Genomic DNA, 23,006 nt, shown 5'->3' with positions numbered 1-23,006 from the left:
GACGGCGGGGGAGGAGCCGGGTCCACTGCCGGGTGGAGGGGCCAGGCGAGTGTCCTTATCCTAGCAATTGGGGCTCGGGCCTGTAAGCCCGTTGGAGTCGCGGCGGCGAGAACGATTGGGCTGAGCGGAGGAAGACATGTTGCTCTTCGTGGAGGTGAGTGGACTTGGTAATGTCGTCCTGCTGTGAGGAGAGCAGGAGTGGAGGCGCCGGCCGGTCCCACCACCATGTGACTTTCCAGGCCGTACACGCCGCGGAACCGGCAGATAGGCTGACACAGCACCTGGGCCGTGCAGGCCTGCGGCTCCACTCTGCGCTCTCACAACACTTTAAGAACCTGTGGGAAGTGAGGGCCGTAGTGGGGGAGAATTGAAGGTGGAGAATCCAGGCTTGTCTGGTGTGAGGTGCGAATCAGAGGAAGGGGAAAGTGTCCCATATGGACCTCCTAGAGGAGGCACACAGGCGGGGGGGGTGGGGGGGGGGCGGGGCGGGGGCGGAGTCTGCAGAGAAAAGGGTAATCAGGTGGGCGCGTTGGGCGGGGGGGGTGGTGGAGAAACGAGGTCTCGCGGGGCCCTCTGGGAGGGAAGCAAGCAACATGTGGGGCCGCGGAGGAAGGAAGGTGAAATTCGGTATAAGTGTGTTGAAGAGAAAGTTGAAAGCTGCATTTTAGCAACCCCCACCAAATTTTGTTTGGTCCCCGTCCCTAAGTCTCTGGAACGTTCTGTGGGTGGAAAGCGAATTACTGTGAACGGAGGAGACGCCAATAGGCTTTGGAAGCCTTGAAAGGCACCGCTTTGACCTTTTGTAAAAGTTACTCAGGCAGTGGCTCCGTGATGAGGGTTTGGCTTTATGGACGGATAAAAGCCCTTATACGAGGAAAATTCCAAGAATGAGAGAAACCTAGTCCGAGGAAAGCCGGGTTTGTTGGGTTTTTTAAAATATTACTTAGCAGAAGTACTTTTATTTTAACTGGAACGTGTGCTGCTGGCCTATTTTAGTTTTAAAGGTAGTGGATACCTACCTTACACAAATACGAGGTTTAGTTGCTCTTACTTGTTTCTCTTGTGTGCAGTGAGCATCAGCTGACTGCCTGGCTAATGCTTTGAGTAGATTCCAGATCATATTGTTCTTGAATTGTGAAAACGTCAAACCAGCAAAGCTGCAACTTCGCAACTTGGCACTTGTTAACTATGCCCATAAAAAGAATCTTTTCAATGAGGGAAGGAATGTACAGGTTGTATAATGGATCGAGAAGCCAGGGCCAGTCTATGGCAGGTTTTTTCCCCCCCCCTCTCTCTAGGAGGGAGGGATGGATTTTACTCCGTAATATTCCGGCATAAAGTAAATACATGCTTTAATTTTTTTTTTTTTAATCTAACCGACAATGTGTAGCTGATAAATTTGAGATCTTTAAATTGGGTTTTAAAGAGACCCAGCTACCTTAGAGTATGTCCGACATTGGTAATAAACATTCATTGGAACACTGCCAAGTGAATCTTGAAAAGATTTGAGATTACTGACCCCATTCTGTTTACCGTTTTTTATCCTCATTGTGGGTTTTTTTCGGCAGGATAAGAAATCAGATATGATTTTACACAGTGCCAGTTTGTATTAGGAACGTTATGCCATGCAAATGCTTCAGATTTTAAGTGTGATGTGTTTTGCTGGGCAAGAGAATGCGCAGTTTTATTCATATTAACATGAATTCCAAAATACACTTTTGAGTTCCAAATTGATTCGTTTGGCTTTGTTAAAATGTGAACTTTAATAATCGCTCCATTTATTGAGTGTTTAAGCTAGATCCTCTCTTGTGTCTAAAACAACATTGCAGTGTTTTACCGATGAGAAACACTGAGGTGGAGAGGTTAACTTAGAAGTAAAGTAGTGGAATTGGTATTTGGATATAGGTCATTCTAGTGCCAAATCATGGCTTTTATTAAACTGTTAATTAATATTTCCACTAATCATTTTCTTTGTGAACCAGTATGTGGTTTTTAACTTTTCTCCTATAATGACTGAAAATTAACAATGTCACTAAACATTTGGGCCTGAATATATGGTATTAAAATCAGTAAAAAAAAAAAAAAAAGTAACACACTGGTTATGTGGCATTTTTTTTTTAATGTTTTTTTTTTTTTAAAGATTTTATTTATTTATTTGACAGAGAGAGACACAGTGAGAGCAGGATCACAAGCAGGGGGAGAGGGAGAGGGAGAAACAGGCTTCCCGCGGAGCAGGGAGCCCGATGCGGGGCTCGATCCCAGGACCCTGGGATCATGACCTGAGCCGAAGGCAGACGCTTAACGACTGAGCCACCCAGGCGCCCCTATGTGGCATTTTGTTAGCTAATGTTTGATTCTTAGAACTATAGGAATAACCTATAGGATTTATTTTATTTTTTTAAGATTTTATTTATTTGACAGAGACACCGCAAGAGAGGGAACACAAGCAGGGGGAGTGGGAGAGGGAGAAGCAGGCTTCCCCCCTAGCACAGTGCCCAGTGTGGGGCTGGATCCCAGGACCCTGGGACCATGACCTGAGCTGAAGGCAGACGCTTAACAACTGAGCCACCCAGGCGCCTCTAACCTATAGGATTTAGAAATTATTCTAAATGAGTGAACCAAAGCTCATGGTTTGATGCCTGAGGTCATTCAGGTGCAAATAATGTGGGGACTAAAGTCTGAAGTCTGGCGTGTAGAACACAAGTCTCTGGCTCCAGAACTTATTTTTGCACTTTCCCTTAATCTAAGAATTCTTAATCTGGGTCTCTGGTTAGAATTGACGAAGTCTGTGAACTTCATTGAGGGGAAGAAAAATTGCCTCTTTATTCTGACTAGCTTCTAATTAAAATCTAGAATTGAAGAGAATTGAAAATTCTTTTTTTTTTTAAAGATTTTTTATTTATTTATTTGAGAGAGAGAATGAGATAGAGCATGAGAGGGGGGAGGGTCAGAGGGAGAAGCAGACTCCCCGCTGAGCAGGGAGCCCGACGCAGGACTCGATCCTGGGACTCCAGGATCATGACCTGAGCCGAAGGCAATCGCTCAACCAACTGAGCCACCCAGGCGCCCGAGAATTGAAAATTCTTGAAATTGCAATGGATTCAACAAGAGAAATATTTTCATATATTACAGTTTTTGCAGGTATCTTGAAATACTGTTAATGTTCATTACACCTTGTTATATGTTTAAAAATCTTGTTATTTAATGCATTAGAAAAGCACATTTATTACTAAAGTAGAAATTTAAAAATATTTTGATAATTATAATTGGTTTATTTTGTGATCCTGTGCATTTCAAAATTTAAAAACATTCTGAGGGGCGCCTGGGTGGCTCAGTTGTTAAGCCGCCTAAGACCTTTGGCTCAGGTCATGATCTCAGGGTCCTGGGATCGAGCCCCGCCTCGGGCTCCCTGCTCAGCGGCAAGCCTGCTTCTCCCTCTCCCACTTCCCCTTTTTGTGTTCCCTCTCTCGCTGTCTCTCTCTCTCTGTCAAATAAATTTAAAAAATCTAAATAAAAAATAAACATTCTGAGAAGAGATCTATAGATTAATAATTAGACTGCTAAAGCGGTCCATGGCACAAGAGAGGTTAAGAACCACTTTGCTGTAAACCAAGTTGCTTGTGGATTATCTTTGGTAGGGCTTCTCTAATATGGAATCTGGGCCCTTTGCAGTTGTGTTCAAAATCTTTTACCTGTGTGCATTTTTCTGGAAAGACCCCAGCTTTTAGTTTATAACTGGAATCAGTGGGATAGATAATAGTAATGATAATGGCACTATAGTAATAGTGATATACACATATATTGTACTTAACTGTGCATGAGGCCTGTTAAGTGTTTTTGCATGTGAACATACGTATGCATCTACTCAATCCTACCTACGAGGATTTTAGAGATAAACTACGCCACAGAATTTAAGAAAGTTGCCCAAAATTACACAGCTAGTGAATATTGAAGCTGGAATTAGAACTCTGCTATCTAGCTATACTGCAATAGAAATCTACAGGGAGACCGGGAATCCTGTTTTAAGTAATACTTAGAGGTAACTTTTTTAACTTAGTCTTGCTGACAAAGGGCTATATTGATTTTAGTAGTTTATTGGGTTTTTTCCTCACTCTGTTCTGAAGGAGACATCTACAATGTCTGGCTCTCTGAGAAGAGGTAAAAATGTTTGGATAATTCATAGAATTTTCAGAGATGTACCGACATAAATTCCCTTAAAACACATTCTGTAAGTTCAAAACAGCATCATGCTTCCTTCTATCAAATTACTTAAATGACAGGTTACACTTTTTTTTTAATGATTTTTATGGTTGCTAACATTTTTGTTTTTCAGATCATTTCCCCCCCCCTCTAATATTTTTAGCAGTTACGTCTGCTTTAGTTGTTTGGCCATGTTTTAATTGGGTTTCTGTCTCAATTTGAGTTTTTCCCTGAAAATGAATACTTATAACCACTTATTTAGGTAATAATGACTTTTATGCACTCTAGGATGCTTTAATAACTCTTAGATAACTTTTAAAATTCTTCTTAATTATTTAAAATACAGATAACAAAATTTAATGATCTTAAACATTTTTAAGTGTATAGTTCAGGGTTATTAAGTACTTTTACATTGTTGTGCAACATCACCACTATCCACATCCAGAACTCTTCATCTTGCAAAACTGAAACTGTGTGCATTAAACAATAACTGCCCATTCCCTTCTTCCCCCAGCTCTTACATAATTTTTTAAATAATTTATTTGACTTCTAAAGTTTTCTGCTTTTTTAGGTAATATTTTAAATTTTAGATTAACCTTAGAATCTGAAATCATTTATATTATAGTAATCATAACATTGTGCCTTTCACCCCAAATATAGTACTGGTTTTTCCCATTTAAATAATTTATTTGTAAGGTGCCTGGCTAGCTCAGTCGGTAGAGCATGAGACTCTTAAATAATTTATTTGTAAGATGTTAATAAATGTCACTGAGTGAAAATGATTTTTTTAAAAAATGACTTAGAGGGACGCCTGGGTGGCTCATTCAGTTAAGCAGCTGCCTTCGGCCTGGGTCATGATCCCAAGGTCCTGGGATCTAGTCCCACATCGGGCTCCTTGCTCAGCAGGGAGCCTGCTTCTCCTTCTCTCTCCCTCTGCTTGTGCTCTCTCTGTCAAATAAATAAAATCTTTAAAAAATAAATTAAGAAAATAAAAAATGACTTAGAAGAAGAAAGTGCCTAAACAAATTGTGAAATAATTGCCAAGAGAAATTATAAATAAGTGAATAGCAGTTTCTGAACAATTTGATTTTGTAATATTTATTGGAGGTAGATGCAGAATTTAAAAATGAATAAAATATTTTCAAGTAGAAATATTTTCAGATACGATGGACTGAGAATGAAGTAGGAATTATCTTTGAAATGTGAAAAGTAGACTAAAATGCTTAGAAATGAACATAGAGATGTAAAAGTACCTTTTGGTGCTTCAAATTATAGTGAACTGGTTTACAGTTTTCTGAAAAACCAGAAGCCAGGAATATTGATATTCAACTATTTCGTATCAATTTGGGTTTGTTTGGGCTATCAGGCATATCCGTATTACTTCCATATTACTTCCCAGGTAATGGAAATGATCCTTGATAGTAGTCATGAATATTTCAAATCTGTAATTTTGATTTTCTACCTAGGAGCTTTTTTTTTTTTTTTAAGATTTTATTTATTTGGCAGAGAGAGAGACAGCGAGAGAGGGAACACAAGCAGGGGGAGTGGGAGAGGGAGAAGCAGGCTTCCCACTGAGCAGGGAGCCCGATGCGGGGCTCCATCCCAGGACCCTGAGATCATGACCCTGAGCCGAAGGCAGACGCTTAACGGCTGAGCCACCCGGGCGCCCCACTACCTAGGAGCTTAAGAAAAGATTTTGACCCTGTAGTTGAAATGGGGTCTGAGTCTATATTGCAGAGGAGCGGAAAGCAGAGAAAGTTGAGAAACTATAATACAGCTATCATTGTGAAGTCATTAAAGATTTTTAACCTCTTTGAAGATCCTTAAGTGAAAATGGAAAATGACTCTTTAGCTCTGCTGGTGTTCACAGCATTTTCTTTTATTGTTTCTATATTCTGTATTTTGCTTAAATTTTTTCTTTAATGTTTAGTTCTTGAGGCAGGTTTCCAGTCTTGAAAACATTATAAACTTTTGCATTATGCACTGTGATTTTCTGTAAGGACTTTGGAATCCTGGGTTCAAATGTTAGTTGTATGACCTTAGACAAGTGACAGCTTTTTGGAACCTCAAGTTCCTATCTGTAATTTGGGAATAATAATTTCTTCTGACAAAGTTAGTTTGTGTTCTAGATGTTTATGCTGTTTATGATGTTTATGTATTAAGCCTTTTAACACAGTCTAGAGAAGAGCTTAACCGACAACTATCATTTGATCATCATGGCAACTCTGTTGTGGTGTAAATTGTCCAGTATATAAATAGTAGCCTTCCAAAATGACTGTAATTTGTGCCTGATTTGTTGAACATTTTTGGAAAATTTATTTATTTTGACAGAGAGAGAGAGACACAGCGAGAGAGGGAACACAAGCAGGGGGAGTGGGAGAGGGAGAAGCAGGCCTCCCGCAGAGCAGGGAGCCCGATGCGGGGCTCGATCCCAGGACCCCGGGATCATGACCTGAGCCGAAGGCAGACGCTTAACGACTGAGCCACCCAGGCGCCCCTTTTGGAAAATTTATTAAAACTACATCATAATGGCACTGGTAATTGCAAAAACTACTGTGAGATAGCACTGATTTAAGACATATATACCTTAAAAAAAGAAGAGAGAGAGATATGTATACCTTTTTGAGTTCTAATCTGAGCCTTGTTACTAATTTACCCTGATTCTGGGTAAGCCAAACGGGTTAATTACCTTTTTTTAAATTTTTTGTAACTTAAGAGTATACTTTTAATTGGGCAAATAAAACTTATAAAACAAGAAGGAAGATTTCAGTATGTTAAAATACAGACTCATTTATATGCAAGATTTAAAGGAATACAAATGATAAAATGCAAATAGATTTATATTTCCTCTTTTACGAAGAAAATTTTTTCTAATGTGCACCTATAGGTAAATGTAAGAAAAAAACTTTTGAGTATCACTTACTCATGTGTCTTCTCTTGTCTGTTTCTTGGAATAGAGCCAAACTTTTGAGCCAAACTTTGGTTCAGAAAATATCTCTGTATTTATAAATGACTGACTCTAAACCAAAGACAGCGGAGTTCTTTTTCTTTCTTTTTCTTTTTTCAGAGGAGTACTTTAGATGAATATTTCTAGGGGTAGAATATGAAGTGTAGACTTAAAGCCAGACTCCAAGGATGAGGAGTTAAGTTTTGTTTGGTTTATGTATTATTGAGGGAAGAGAAAAGCATTTTGTGTGTCAAAACAGAAAGGAGTAATCCAGGGTTTGTGTTGTACATAGGTGGCCAGTACTTCATACCACTACATATTGCAAACTACGAAATAGGTTAGTGTGATCATACATCCCATTTTGTCCCAGATAGTTATAGTGTACACCTCTTTTCTGGAACAGATGTCCCATCTTGTTTCATGCTCAAAAATGTCCTGATTTGTATAACTTTCAATTTTTCAGAAGAGACTGTATGCTTATTGGCAGTATTTTTCCCCGTATCACTAACAGTGCACATAAGTTGGTGCTAAAATATTTGTTGTTGAATTAGCTATTAAAAATTAAATTTCTGGAATTTACAAAAATTTGCAGTCAAGCAAGGTAAGAGAAATATAGGATTATTCTAGCCTTTTGAGTTAGGAAAGGAAAAAAATGGGGCAGTGATTGAGTAATAATGATAAGATACATTTATATACAGGGTTGCACAAAAGAGTGGTTAAGAACTGGGGGCAGGTTCAGCCCCTTTCTATTTGTTATGACCTTGAGCAAGTTGTTTCACCTCTGCTTCTCAGTTTTCTTATGTATAAATTGAGGATAATACTAATAACATATGAGGATAATATTAATTTGTCTTACATAAGATTGTTAAGAAGATAGTTAACATAAAGTACTTCAAATAGTATCTGGTGCGTAATAAATACTACATGTGAGCTGCTGCTTTCATATACACTTAGGAAAGACAATCTCATCTTAGTTTTCTGGTCATTTTTATTTAAAAATAACAGTTTGCTGACTTGACTATACACATTTCTGAAAAGGATTATTTTCATATTTAATACCGATCTGAAGTTGGAATTTTTTTTAATTTCATTTGTATAGTTAGCCATTGGCTTTATCAGATGACAGTTTGGAGTAAAATGACTCAGTATGTTGAGGACTATTTAAATTACTTAAATGCTAAATACCAATAGAGTTCTTAATTTTAATAAGGGAGTTCATGAATCTCCTCTAGAACTTTTTAGGGAGAAGTCTGTAGTTCTGATTATATTTTCAGAGTAATCCTTGATGCCCCCACCCCCCCGAAAAGCTAAGCCATTAATCTATGGAAGCCTGTTTTGTTTTGTTTTTTTGTTTTTAAACAGTCAATAGATGCCATCTAACTGAGGTGTGGTGGGAATTTGGGGATATAAGTCTTTCCTTCTGATACCAGAGGATCAGCAGTAATAGCTTTATTGATGAATAAACTTCAGATTTTCTTCCACAGTGGAGAGTAAGTGAATCCTGATTCTTGATTACTTGAAGAGTTTGGGGGAAATGACTTCGGGTGGTCCAGTTACCTTGCTATTCAGTGTGAGCCGTAGACCAGCAGCAAACTTAGTTACCCAGGGGCTTCTTAGAATACTCTTAGCCTCTGTCCTTGAACTGCTGAATCAGAATCTGCATTTTAGCAAGATCCCTAGATGATTCTTTTTTTTTCTCCCTATGCACAGTAAAGTTTGAGAAACACTCATATAGCATTTGTTCATCCATCGATTCATTTAAAAAATGTTATTTGTTGGCCTCCTGTGTGCTAGTCACTGTTCAGGGTGCTTAGCAGTAAACCATACATAAGGTCATTGCCATTGTGGAGCTTGCTGACAAAATAATTCAGATAAAGATAAGTGCTTGTGATAGAGGGTAAATTTTATTGCATAAACTGCCATGAATATTATCTTTTTTATTTAATTGAAAATTAGCTATGGCCCTAGGATAGAAAAGTACCTTGGCCCTGAGATAGAAATCAGTGCAGAGCTGAATTGACCTGCTCTGAGGACCCTAGTTATCTGGTGGCATACCCAGTTTTTTCTGGATTGTTAACCACTCTAGGCAGAACTGAGCCAGGGACCATTTGGCTTGGTGAGGAGATTTATAATATTCCTTAAATGGTATGTAACTGGTTATCTTTTTTTTTTTTTAATAACTGGTTGTCTTAAAACTTTAAGGTAACTGTAGTGTAGTGGTTAAGAACCACTGTAAAATTGTATTGGCAGACTCCCAACTGCCTAGATTCAAATTCTGCCTCTGCCTTATTAGCTTTGCAATATTGGGCACATTACCTTTGGGTAAAGTAACTTTTTAAAATTTTTTTTAAGATTTTATTTTTAAGTAATCTCTACACCCCTTGTGGGGCTGGAACTCAACAATCCCAAGATCAAGAGTCACACGCTCCACCAGTAACATTTTTCTTATCTGCAAAATGTGGATGATAGTAGTATTTAACTGAAGTTGTTATGAAGGTGAAATTAAGTGTTCCATAAATGTTAGTTGTTATTCTTCCCTGTCAGAATGGGTGAAAAATTCCCAGTTTAATTTTCATTTTTGTTTTCATGAAATACCCCTAAGCATCTTCTAGTAGAATCCTGAAGTTTTATCCTAGATGAAATGACAGGTGTTTGTTTTGTGTCTGTCTTTTTTTTTTTTATAAGTACTTGTGATTTGGTGTTCCTCTCAATATTGGAGATGTAAAAATTAAACCTGGATGATTGATTTGCCATGAGGCAAATAACTTTAATTAATTTATACACTTTGTTTTTCAGCATTTGTAGGGTTAAGTGGCTTGGGATTTCTGTTTCTGATAGTAAATAGGTAAGTAAAACAAATGGTTAGATATGACCAAAGAGATAGTTTCACCATATTCATGATGACTTTTTCCTGACTTGGTTATTTTACCTTAAAAGTGTTGTCTTTTGTGACCAGAGGGTATCGTTTTGCCAGGAACTTGATATCTCTCTTTTTTCCTTTCATTTATATCACTCCCCACATAGGAACTGGCATAAAATGGACCAATAATGAAGACTGCTTTTGGCTTATTTGGTGATGACATATATTGCTTAGATACAGAGGTGGTGATTGATCTGTTTTATGGACTGACAATTTGGATATTTTTGTGGTGGTTTTGGCAGCTGGTTTCAGAGTGCACTTGGACAGTTTACATCCTTTAACAGGTGTTTTATGTAACTGTATAGCCTCAGGGGCTTACTTCTAGTTCTGTGGAAGAGATAAGGATTTTGATGGAATTCATTATTAAATCCTAAACAAAATTAATCAAACATGGTTATTGAGAATTTAAATGAGAAAAATAAGCCTTTGTTGTAGTTAAACTGTCTTGTCAGATTCATTATTGTGTCATTTTAAAGACTCTTTATCATAGAAAAACACAACTTTTTTGTTGGATGTTTTCGTTTCCAATTTTTCTTTATGTGGAGTAATTCGATACAGGACACTCTTGTAGAAAGCTTTTAGGTTAAATTTTACTGCAGTAGGTCAAAGAGTGAACATTTTAAAAGTTTTTCATACCAACATGTCTATTGACAGATTGCTTTCAGAAGTGTTTAGGACAGTATTGTTGCCCATTTTACTGCATCTTTGTCATCATCCGGCATTCTAATTTATAAAAGTTCACCATATAGGTTAAAATGAAATAATTGATTTATTTTGCATTTCTTCAGTGACTAAGGTGATTGAACGGTTTTCCATGTTTATTAATTGTGAATTGGCTTTTTGTTTGTGCTTTTCTTATCTTCTTTGAAGGCAAGTCTTATATCACTTGCCTAGAATGATTTTCCCAGTTGATGTGTCTCTTAATTTGGATCTTAAATGTTTCATTATATATTTACTGATTGTGAAAGCAATTGATGTTAATTATATGAAAATACAGAAAAGTACAAAAATGAAAATAAAAAATGCTACTGCTCAGAGATAACCAGTCATAACACTGATTTTGTCTCTCCAGTCTTTTCTGCGCATGTGCGTTATTTCACAAAATTCAAAATTTCTGTAATAAGGTAGCAGCTTGCCTTTTTTCCAAGTTTCCATGAATGCTTTCAATGCTTCTACAGTATTTTCCCCCATTTATAAAAATTTTATTTTGAAATAATTACAGATTCACAAGTTGCCAAAAAAACACAGGGTGGTGTCATGTACTTTTATGCCCAGTTTCCCCCAGTAGTAACATCTTGCCATAACTATAGTATGTTGTATAAAACTAGCAGATTGATATTGGTACAATCCACAGAACTTATTCAGATTTCACCAGTTTTATATACAATCTGATTTTAAGGCTCTGAGATAATCTTTATATGGCTGGACTATAGTTACTGAATAAATCCTCTGTGGTTGGTGCCTTAGTCTACACAGACTGGGTAGCTTGTAAACTCAGAAATTTAATTCTGGGAAGTCCAGGATCATGGAGTCAGCAGATTTGGTACTTGGTAAGGGCTTTCTGGCTCATAGTGCCTTTTTGCCAGTGTCTTCACATGGTGGAAAGGGCTAGGGTATGGGATCTCTTTTAGAAGAGCACTGATCTGGGGTTCCTGGGTGACTCCGATGCTTAAGTGTCTGCCTTTGGCTCGGGTCATGATCCCAGGGTCCTGGGATCGAGCCCCACGTCAGGCTCCTGGCTCAACAGGGAGCCTGCTTCTCCCTCTGCCTCTTCCCCTGCTCGTGCTCTCTCTCTCTCTCTCTGTGTCTTGAATGAATAAATAAAATCTTAAAAAAAAAAAAAAAAGCACTGATCCATTCATGAGGGCTTTGGTCTTCTGACTTAGCACTAACCCAAAGCCCCACCTTCCAAATCCATCACATTGGGCATTAGGATTTCAACATATGAATTTGGGGGGTACACAGACATTTAGACTGTAGATAGCAGTTAGATGTTCCTAATTTTTCACTGTTAGGAAATCAGTGTGGTGAACATCCTTGTACTTACATAGTTTTCCGTATCTCTTTCTTTTGAGTAGATCTCACAAGTACATTTCTAGATAAAGAATGTTTATTTTTTCTGTATTGAAGTATTGTTAACATACAGTGTTCTTTTAGTTTCAGGTGTATGATATGATTTAGCGATTCTAACATTACTTAGTGCTTATCACATTAAATGTACTCTTAGTCCCCTTTAGTTCACCTGTCCTCCCACCTTCCTCCCCTCTGGTAACTACTAGTTCTCTGTATTTAAGAATCTGTTCTTTTGTCTCTCTGTTTGTTTTGTTTCTTCAGTTCCATGTATAAGTGAAATTATACGGTATTCGTCTTTCTCTGTCTGGCTTATTTCACTTAGCAACTCTCTAGGTCCATCCATGTTGTCACAGAAATATTCTTTTTTATGGCCGAGTAATATTCCGTTGTGTATATATATCACATCTTCTTTATACATTCATTTATGGATAGACACTTGGGTTGCTTCCATATCTTGGCTGTTGCAAGTAATGCTGCAATAAACATAGGAGTACATCTTTCAAATTAGTGTTTTTTCTTTGGGTAGATACCCAGTAGTGGAATTACTGGATCATATGGTAATTCTATTTTTTATTATTTATTTTTTTAAGAGTTTATTTGAGAGAGAGAGAGCACGCGCGCGAGCATGTGTGCACGGGCTGGGGGAGGGGCAGAGCCAGAAGCAGACTCCCTGCTGAGATGCGCAGTAATCCCAGGAAAACAGGACCTGAGCCAAAGGCAGACACTTGACTGAGCCACCCAGGCATTCCTGGTAATTCTGATTTTAAAAGAATGAGTCTTTTTAAGGCTATTGATAAACATTGTTAACTCTTAGAAAAATTATATGAATTACAGCAATGAACTGATAGTTTTCCTTTATACTTGTCAAAATGACATTAAGTAGTTCAATAGGTAAAAATGATATTTGGTAGTTAACTATTCCTGCTTGTTCTTTGTACATTTTCCCTCTTTGGTAAATATCTTAGTAATTTATAGCTCTGTTGTTAATAAGATTGGTGTTGTAACCTTTCAGACTTTTTCTGTTTTTACATACTTATATGTATATCTGACAGTGATTTTATGTTTAACATAAATGATAAAGTGCTTGTTTTGCAACTTGATTTTTTTCAGTTAGTAAATATAGGCCTATCCTTTTTTTTCCCTTTTATAGTATTCCTGTTACAAAGTATACTACATTTTATTTAACCATTTACCTATAGATAGAAATTTATATTTGTTTTTAGCCTTTCACTTAAGGAATATATACATCCTTATATGTGTGTTTTTGTGTACATTAATGGCTTTTAAAGTGTATGCTCTTAACTAGTCTGGTGAAAAATACAAATATTCCCAGGAGTACTGCTTGTCTATATGCTATAGACTTTACACTTTGATTATTCTTGGTACCATTAGCAAGGGACACATCAGATTTATGGATAGTATGCTGCTGAAAGGTATCTAATTAATTATCTTGATTTATTATTAAATACTTAATGAAATAGTGTATCCCCTTTTCCTTGGGCAAGCTTGGTATTCTTGGAGTAAGAAATATCAGTGGGCTGAGTCAAAGGGGAACATCCATTAGCAATACTTGGGAGCACTGATCCTGACTTCAGACAGTGCAGGAAGGCATCAGGCTGTCACAGATTTTCTGTATCTTTACTTCAGTGGTAGAGGTAGTGGTAATTTGGGGGCTCTGTCTTACTCCTGGCTGACCCCCCAAGTTTGCAGAAATGGGCTCTGGTCCTTCAGTTATTGAGTTGATTTTTTTCTATCCTCACATGCTTAGGGTATGGACTTCGCATGGGCAAACCATTAGTGCCTCAGAAGGTAGGAAGATCAGGCATTCCAGGAGGTGGGTGGAAAAGCACATAACAGCCATTGTGCCAACACAGTCCTGCCAAGCACTTAGTTCTCAGTAAAAGAAGGACAAGCTTTCTTTCTCAGTATCACAAATTAATTTTGCTGTGTGGTAGGATAACACCTGAGCTTACCAGGAATTTCTTGGCACTGTCTGAGCAACAGCCCCTTCACTCCTGACTCTGGCCCCTGATCTCAGTCTCTTCTTGCCCCTGAAGTGAGATGGGCTCTTTCCCATCACCACCTGCACTGAAACGCATTTGGTTTTTATATTCTCTACTCTGTTTAAAATCTAAACTGATTCTTTGGAGCATATTTCTTTGAATTGCATTAAACACATAGGGACATCACTCTTTATATCTTTAGCTATATGGAGATTATAATAATTTGTTTGGCTAAATTGGGAAGCCTACCAGAGGTTGAGCTTTGAGTAATTATGTGTGATCTCCAAAGGAGTAACTGATTTCTGACACAAAATATAGCAACATCTAAAATCACTTATAAGACAGTCTGTCATTTTTTATTCCTTGATTTTGTCAGTTTCTGCTCTCACCTAGGAATGAGGAGTTTGAATATTTTTAAACACTTCTGATTGTAAAAATGTAATGAAACATTGAAACTTCATGGTCACAAAATCTGTTCTCATTATTTAATCTAAATATAGAGAACAAAAAAAATAAATATAGAGAAGAAACTGATAAGTTAACAAAGATGGGGGTGGGGGAGGTTGGGTGAAATAGGTGATGGAGATACTTATCATGATGAGCACTGAGAATATAGGATTATTGAATCACTATATTGTACACCCGAAACTAATACAACACTGTATGTTAACTAAACTGGAATGAAAATAAAAATTCAGGGCGCCTGGGTGGCTCAGTTGGTTAAGTGGCTGACTCTTGGTTTCAGCTCAGGTCATGATCTCAGGGTCATGAGATTGAGCCCTGTGTTGGGCTCACACTCAGCATGGATTGTGCTCAAGATTCTCCACCTGCCCCCACTCGTGTGCACTTCGCTTGCACACGCTCTCTCTCTCTCTCTCTCTCAAATAAAATCTTTAAAAAATAATAAAATTAAAAAAAAAAAAAAAAAGAAATAGTGCATCCCATCAGTAAAAGGTAAATTTTTCATAGTAATCCCACAATATTTGGGTAATTATTTACAAATTAAGTATATATGACATAATACATTTTGTATCTTAAATATTAACCTTAATCTCTTACAGTGAATATTTGTCATATTTGGAGCCCCAATTTTTGAGTAGCTTTCTATATTTGCAGAAATGCCCATATTGTGAGACAGGCCTCTCCAGTGTATGTACTAGTCAAAACTCAAATTCCCAGATGCTCTTGTATCTAGATGGATGCATCTTAAATAACATTAAGAGCCACTAAGTCAGACACACCCACAGATCACTTTTGCTTGAAAATACACAATGTAAGGAAATGAGGGTTCTATTCATAACTTTCGATTTTGCAGGAAGGAGTGGCAGCTTTAAGTGGAGGTTTCAAGGTTAAGTTCCTAAAGAGGAAGTGGTTTTGATCCTTGCAGTGGTAATGGATTTGAATTTTGGCATTTAGCGCTTGGTGGTGGCAGGGATAGTGATTTCCTCATTAAGCCACTTCATTATTTTGAGTGATGTTATCTTTGCACCCATTTTCAGCCCTTTCAGTGACATAGTGGCAGTGACACTATCCTTTAATAAATTACCTTTCTGTTAATTTACCTAGAGTGGATTCTGAATATTGACTGCTAAAAATCCTTGGTAAGATACTTTTCGTACAGCAGGCATTGTTCACGTGTCTGCATAGTGGCAAATGTAAAGATGAGTTGCTTTCTAAAATTGCAACTTCAGATTTTTTAAATAATACCTTGGTACCTGGGGTGGGAGGGTGGCTACCTGGTACTATAAGAAAACTAGTTGGTTTCCTCCCTGAGCTAATTAATTATGGTATAACATGGTATTGTGAATTAATACCTCTAAACTAAGATACTGCTGTGATTATTCAAATGCCACTACTTTCAGAGATGCTTTTGCTCCTCTGCATGGTTTGGCATTCTGTTACTGATTTTGATATTATTATAAAAGCCTTAGCAGTTCTGAAACCAAAAACCAGGAAGCACTTCAACATTAGACTTCATTTTAAACTCAGTCCACATGGAAAAAAAAGAGATTGTATCAACTGTCATCTTGTAGCACCTCTGAAGAGTAAAGTGCTAAAAATTCTTTTTTTGCACATATGCCTGTGCTATTTCATTCAAGTAGACAGTTGATCTACTCTCAGCCTGGTTTGTATTAATAGCTGAAATAGAATAGGAAGACCTAGTTTCTGCCTTCCTTGAGCCCACTGCCTAGATTCAGAGCACATATTTAAATAAACTATTACAGTGTTTAGTAAAATAGAGGTATGTACAAATAATAAGAGAGAGAGAGGAAGTAATGACCAAAATAAATAACGTTAGGTGCCCAAGGTATGTAAAAACTATAAGGAATTTTGGTAGAGTAGGCATTATGTCTTTAAAAATGAAGAGACTGGGGCCAGTAATTGCATAATTATTGAGTGGCAGAATAAAGTTAGTTTTTTGTTGTTGTTATACTATACTTGTCTTTCAGTTGTTGGAATTACTCTAAATTTAGCTTCATTGAGACAATTAATACTTCTTTTTTTAGGAAATATGAATTAAATGATCTGGAAAACGACTGAAAATGTCGGTTAAAATATTTTTTTAAAAAGTTTTTTTTTTTTTTTAAGCAGAGCTTTAAGCTGTTAAGAAAGCAAATGAAATCTTCAGACCAAAATTAATAAAAAAAAATTACTCATCCAAGAGGTAAGCAGGTCATAAATGCAGGGGCTACTCTTAATGTATCTGTTGGTTCTTAGTGGCCCAGAGCTTTGGTTTTAACGGGCAATGCTTAGAGACAGGACACAAGGTAAACTAGGGGGAAAAAAGCAAACTTTCCCAGAGAAAAGGCAACTTGTCAGTTTCGCTTTGGGTCTGGATTGGTGAGGCAGAGATCTTCCCTAATAATTCTAACCACAGATGCTCTTTTTGCCAAAGTAGAGTGAAAATTCACACTATGTGTTATTACAAAAAAAAAAAACATCCAAAAAACATGTTGAAAATTAAAGGAATATCAGATGGGTAGTTTTAGTATACAGTCATCTAGCAGAGGGAAAACAAATCCTCTCCTAAAGAGCTTATTTTAAATATAGTCTTCAGAATTCCCACAAATAAAGTTCCAAGGAAAACGGGCTTACAATATAAAATCATAAAGCAGGTAAGTCATCATGAGCATGGTTTAGCAGAAACAACAGATCACAAAAGCAAACCCTCAAAGATTGCAGATATTGTAATTATCAAATACAGACTATAAAATAAGAATATTTAATATGCTTGAAGGAAGTTACTGAAAAGATGATCAAGAAACAAAACAGGGGTGCCTGGGTGGCTCAGTAGGTTAAGTATCTGACTCTTGATTTCAGCTCAGGTCATGATCTCAGGGTCATGAGATCCAGCTCCACATCAGGCTCCATGCTGGGTGTGGAGACTGCTTAAGATTCTCTCTCCCTCTCTTAAAAAAAAAAGTAAAGGAAAGAAACAAAGCAGTGGTCGGATAGATTTGATAAAAGAACCAAAAAGAATTTTAAGAAATGAAAATTATTTAAAAAGAACTTAGAAACTTAGTGGACAAATTAAATTCATCTTAGAAACAGATGAAGAGAGAATTGATAAACTGGAAGAAAGAACTTAAGAAATCGCTTGGGATGTAATTTCCTAGAGAAATGGAAAACAGGAGAGATTAATACAAAGAGAGCTGGAACATAGTATGAGAAGGTATGAATATTTTATTGGTATTCCAGAAGGAAACCATAGAGCTAGTTAGTTGATGAAAAGGCAGAGTTTGAAGAGCTTAATGACTGAGAATTTTACAGAATTGATGCATCAGATTTCAGATCTCAGTGAATCCCAAGTGGATTAAAGAAGAATTTCACACTTAAACTGGTGATTGTAAAACTGCAAATCACCATTGACAAAATTTAAGGAAAGAGATTAAGAATGACCGCTAGAGTGATCAGCAACTTCTATACAAAACAGAAGGCAGTGGGGATATCTTTAATATGCTGAAAGGGAATATGTGCCTCATAATTCTTTATACAAAAAAAAAAAGTCTTTATACAGCAGAGGTAGAAGGTAAAAATAAAGGCATTTTCAGAGAAGCCACAACTTAAGAATTGACTAAAAAAAATGTGAATGATGTCCTTGCGGAAGAAGGGACATGATTCCAGAAGAAAGGTGTGAAATGTGAGAAAGAATGATGTTCAAAGAAAATCATCAACATTTTTGTAAATTTAATAAAATATTGAGTGGTATAAAACTAAAACAGTATATATTATATATATACAGGCACAAAATACATAAAATAATCTTTGATGTTAATGTACTACACAGTGTAACATTCATGCTATCATTTGAAAAAAAGGTTTTTTAAGTTTTATATTTTTTTATGACTCAGGATTTAAGGTAATATTTCAATAGAATGCTTTATTAGAGAAAAAAAATCCCTGATCTGAGTATTGCAGCAGATCATGTTCCCCTCTAGCCCATATCCATGCTTATGTATTTTTTTGCAATTGTAATAATCTGTGAGCTGTAATCATTTGTGGTTAATACTAACTTCATACTTAATCTCTGTTTGTCTTTAGTTGGATATATTATTTCACATATAGGATAATCTGGAAAAGGGAGATAGTAATATAAGTACTAATTCCCAACCCACAGATTTGCTTAACATATTTGCTTTTGTTACTGTGGTGGTTATGTTTTTTTCCACTTCATTTTGTGAAAGCATTTTCCATTTTGATGTTTTCATATTTCATCAACCCTACCATGCACGTTGTTGCACATTGTAATTTCTCTGGAAACTGGGATACATCTTACAATATTTGATGTTATAGTTTAATAAACAGCAATTTTTTCTTTGATATAGTAGTACCCCTTTAGATTTTATAAAATATGGTGATGTATCTTTATAATTTTGAATGGCTGTGTCATACTTTACCTAGTGAATGTGTCATGATTTCCCTTATTCCTTGTTTGTTTGGGTTATTTCCATTTGTTGGCTCTTACAAATAATGCTAGTATGTGAGAATATGAGGCGCACCATTTTATACGGTCTCTGTTAAAGAATGAGTTTGCAGGGGCGCCTGGGTGGCTCAGATGGTTAAGCGTCTGCCTTCGGCTCAGGTCGTGATCCTGGGGTCCTGGGATCGAGTCCCGCATCGGGCTCCCTGCTGGGCGGGGAGCCTGCTTCTCCCTCTGCCTCTGCCTCTCTCTCTCTCTGACTCTCATGAATAAATAAATAAAACATTTAAAAAAAAAAGAATGAGTTTGCAGGCTTGCCTGGGTGGCTCAGTCAGTTACACGTCTGCCTTCAGCTCAGGTCATGATCCCAGGGTCCTGGGATCAAACCCCCGTATCGGGCTCCCTGCTCAGTGGGGAGCCTGCTTCTCCCTCTGCCTATGCTGTTCCCTGTGCTTGTGCTCTCTCATTCTCTCTCTCTGTCAAATAAATAAAATATTTTTAAAAAATTGTTAATGTCAGAGCTGGGTTTTGAATTCAGGTATGACTGTAGAGCCTTAACCATTGTATGTTTAGGTAGTAATTATTAACTACCTTGAAATAATTCTCTTTTGCTTTATTAAAGCCACATGCTACTCTGCATAACAGTTCTATAAATGAGGGGTATTTCTAGTATTTGCCTCATTTGCTTTATCTTCTTCATGTACAAATCTTATTAAATGAATTTTTTTAATTCTTTCATTGAATTTATCAAGACTCAGAAATTTGATTTCTCTTTCTGAAAGCTGTAGTCTTTGTTAATTGCCATTTCCTTGGGTAGAGACATAACTGGTATTCTCAGAATTGAGGAAAATGATGGAGGGTAAGTTTGTAAATACATTTTATTCTATTAAAGTGCTTAATATACAATTAAATGCTGTTCACTAACAGGAAGGCTAAGCTATCACAAGCTCTTCACAGTTCTTTCCTGCCATTAAGCTATATACTTAAATTACTAAATCAAAATCAGCTTAGCTCCAGAGGCAAAGTTCTGGGAGGGTATTGCCGTAGTAAAGGCAGAAAGGGGGTATATTATCTATAGAGAATTTTTAAAACAATAATGAAATTGACTAAAAGGGCTATGCTTGTTATTATCCTATAACTGACCATTCTAAACAGTGTCAACAATAAAATACTACCCACTGCCACCACCATTTTAAGGCTCACCTCTTGCTCCCAAGAGATGAATGAACCTTGACATGGAAAGGGACACTCTGGGGGCGCCTGTGTGGTTCATTCGTTAAGCGTCTGCCTTTGGCTCAGGTCATGATCCCAGGGTCCTGGGATTGATCCTCACATCGGGCTCCCTGCTCAGCGGGAAGCCTGCTTCTCCCTCTCACACTCTCCCTGCTTGTGTTGCCTCTCTCGCTGTCTCTCTCTGTTAAATAAATAAATAAAATCTTTAAGGGCGCCTGGGTGGCTCAGTTGGTTAAGCGACTGCCTTCGGCTCAGGTCATGATCCTGGAGTCCCGGGATCGAGTCCCGCATCGGGCTCCCTGCTTGGCGGGGAGCCTGCTTCTGCCTCTGACCCTCCCCCCTCTCATGTGCTCTCTGTCTCTCTCATTCTCTCTGTCTCAGATAAATAAATAAAATCTTTAAAAGAAAATTAAAAAAAATTAAATTAAAAAAATAAATAAATAAAATCTTTAAAAAAAAAAAAAAAGGAAAAGGACACTGTGTTTGAGCTTTCTCCTTTTTCCCAGATTATGTTTCAGTTGATAAAAGGAAGCAATCAAAAAATATATGTCAAGCTGTAACAAGGAAACAATGTTTCATTGGTTCATACATGTAAGTCATGTTGGTCCTATTGCACAGTATGGAAACTCAAAACTCATGTAAAATAATGGTTTATTAGATTAAAAGATTGCAGGGGAATTTCATGGACATAATTAATTGCAGAAGTACAGTCAGGCCTCTCAAAAACTGTCTTCTCAGCAATTCTATCTGGGAGCTCTGCAGTTCTGCCTACCCAGAGTCCTGCTTTGGTTGCCATGTTTAGTGTTGGTGATACCTTAAAGGCTTTTTTTTTTTTTTTTTAGTCACCCCATGAGCCCTCCAGGTAGACAGAATTTCTGACAAATTTAAATGATAAATTCAGTGTGTGCCAGTTATTTTTCATGAAAGCTGAATTCCCAGTATCTGCAGGTCATAAACTTGAATAATTACTTCTTTGCCCTTTGAATCAACCTTCTGGTGCCTGCCATCCAGGGGAGAGGCCTAAGGCTGAGAGGACAGTTAAAAGTAATTTTCTAGACACAGTGTAAACTTTTTGAAAGGTCATTAATGTACTTGAGAAGGATCAAGTCCTGTTGTTTGGTTGAATGAGGTAAAAGTGTATTTGTGCATCCTGCTTTCTTCCCCTGCTTTTACTTTTTGAATACTCTTCTCCACTCCCCACAACCTGATCCGTTTCTGCTTTTCACCTCTACATGTCTGTGATTAAATGATGTATGCAGAAGATTACTTTAAATGTCAATTAGTTATGTTGTGGACATTAAGACTATACACTTTCAGGACAAATGGAAAAGTACAATCTAATATAAGGCAGATTGCTGTTTTGTTGGTTTTTTTTTTTAAGATTGTATTTTTTTTTTTTTAAGATTTTATTTATTTATTTGAGAGAGAATGAGAGACAGAGAGCATGAGAGGGAGGAGGGTCAGAGGGAGAAGCAGACTCCCTGCCGAGCAGGGAGCCTGATGCGGGACTCAATCCCGGGACTCCAGGATCATGACCTGAGCCGAAGGCAGTCGCTTAACCAACTGAGCCACCCAGGTGCCCTAAGATTGTATTTTTAAGTAATCTATACACCTAACGTGAGGCTTGAATTCATGACCCCAAGATCACGAGTTGCATGCTCTATCTACCAACTGAGTCAGCAAGACACCCCAGATTGCTGTTTTTGACTTGGGAAAAATTTCCAGTGATAGAATCATTCAGACTCAAAGGTCTGTCAACAGCATAGATGGCAATAAAAATTACATTCCCTGGAAAATCATTCCAGATAATTTGATGTAAATACACAAAAAAATAATGCCAAAGATCAGTGAATAGTTTGAATACATTTTATGACATTTGCAAGTATATTAGGGTAAAGCAGCATTTCTGTGTTAATCGTTTATAGAGATATGTTTCTTATTGTATAGGTAGCTAAATTTTATACATGTACATTTCAAGTCTATCTCCTTAAAAAGATTTATTTTCAAGATGAGCCCAAAACTTTAAAATATTATTTAATATTTGTTATTAAATTACTTAATATTATTGGGGTTTTCTTCATGTTTAAGTAAAATAAAAGTCTGTTATCTAAATTTGTAATTTTAATGCACTGACTTTTAAAATTTACAAATAGATCGTTTGATTATTTAGCAGGTAACATCTAAAGGAACTGGTTTAAATCCTAATGCCAAAGTATGGCAAGAAATTCCTCCTGGAAATACTGAAGCCACTCAAGTAACTCATGGAACTGAAAGCTCTTGGCATGAAACAGCAGCCACATCAGGGTCTCATCCTGAGGGTATGTCCTAAATACTTCATCAGTACAAATCATATTTTGGTTAAACATATGGCCAAATTAGTTTATAGAACTTTGGGGTATATCTTTTGATTATTTGATTAAATATATTTATAAATGTTTAACATGTAGTTTGTACACAGTTCTTATTTTTAGTATGAATGGATGGTCACTAATTTCAAATAGTAGCTGTATCTTTGGGTCTAGCATCATTGGCAGTGCTGTTTACTCACTGTTTGACTTTGGGTAAGTGACCTAACTTCTCTGTGCTTGTTTCTTTCATCTGTAAAACAATAATAATTACTTTTGGCATAGGATTTTCTGAGAATCAAGTGAATAAAGAAGCTGCACATAGGTAGTACATAGATAGTGCTATATGAGTTTAAACTATTGA

At 37.0% G+C, this 23,006-nt stretch overlaps 1 protein-coding gene across 1 annotated transcript in view; it reads left to right on the top strand.

Moving 5' to 3' along the window:
- The window catches only part of LARP4 (La ribonucleoprotein 4), a 69,654-nt gene continuing 46,648 nt past the window's right edge, over positions 1 to 23,006 (top strand). The window contains exons 1-2 of the mRNA XM_021704762.2: positions 1 to 154; positions 22,468 to 22,615. Coding sequence (XP_021560437.2) covers positions 137 to 154; positions 22,468 to 22,615 — 166 coding nt within the window. The 5' untranslated portion in view covers positions 1 to 136. The remainder of the gene's footprint in view (positions 155 to 22,467; positions 22,616 to 23,006) is intronic.

This window comes from Neomonachus schauinslandi, chromosome 5 (assembly GCF_002201575.2).
Source record: "Neomonachus schauinslandi chromosome 5, ASM220157v2, whole genome shotgun sequence".
NCBI classification, from domain to species: domain Eukaryota; kingdom Metazoa; phylum Chordata; class Mammalia; order Carnivora; family Phocidae; genus Neomonachus; species Neomonachus schauinslandi.
This window is presented reverse-complemented; position numbering and strand designations above follow the sequence as displayed.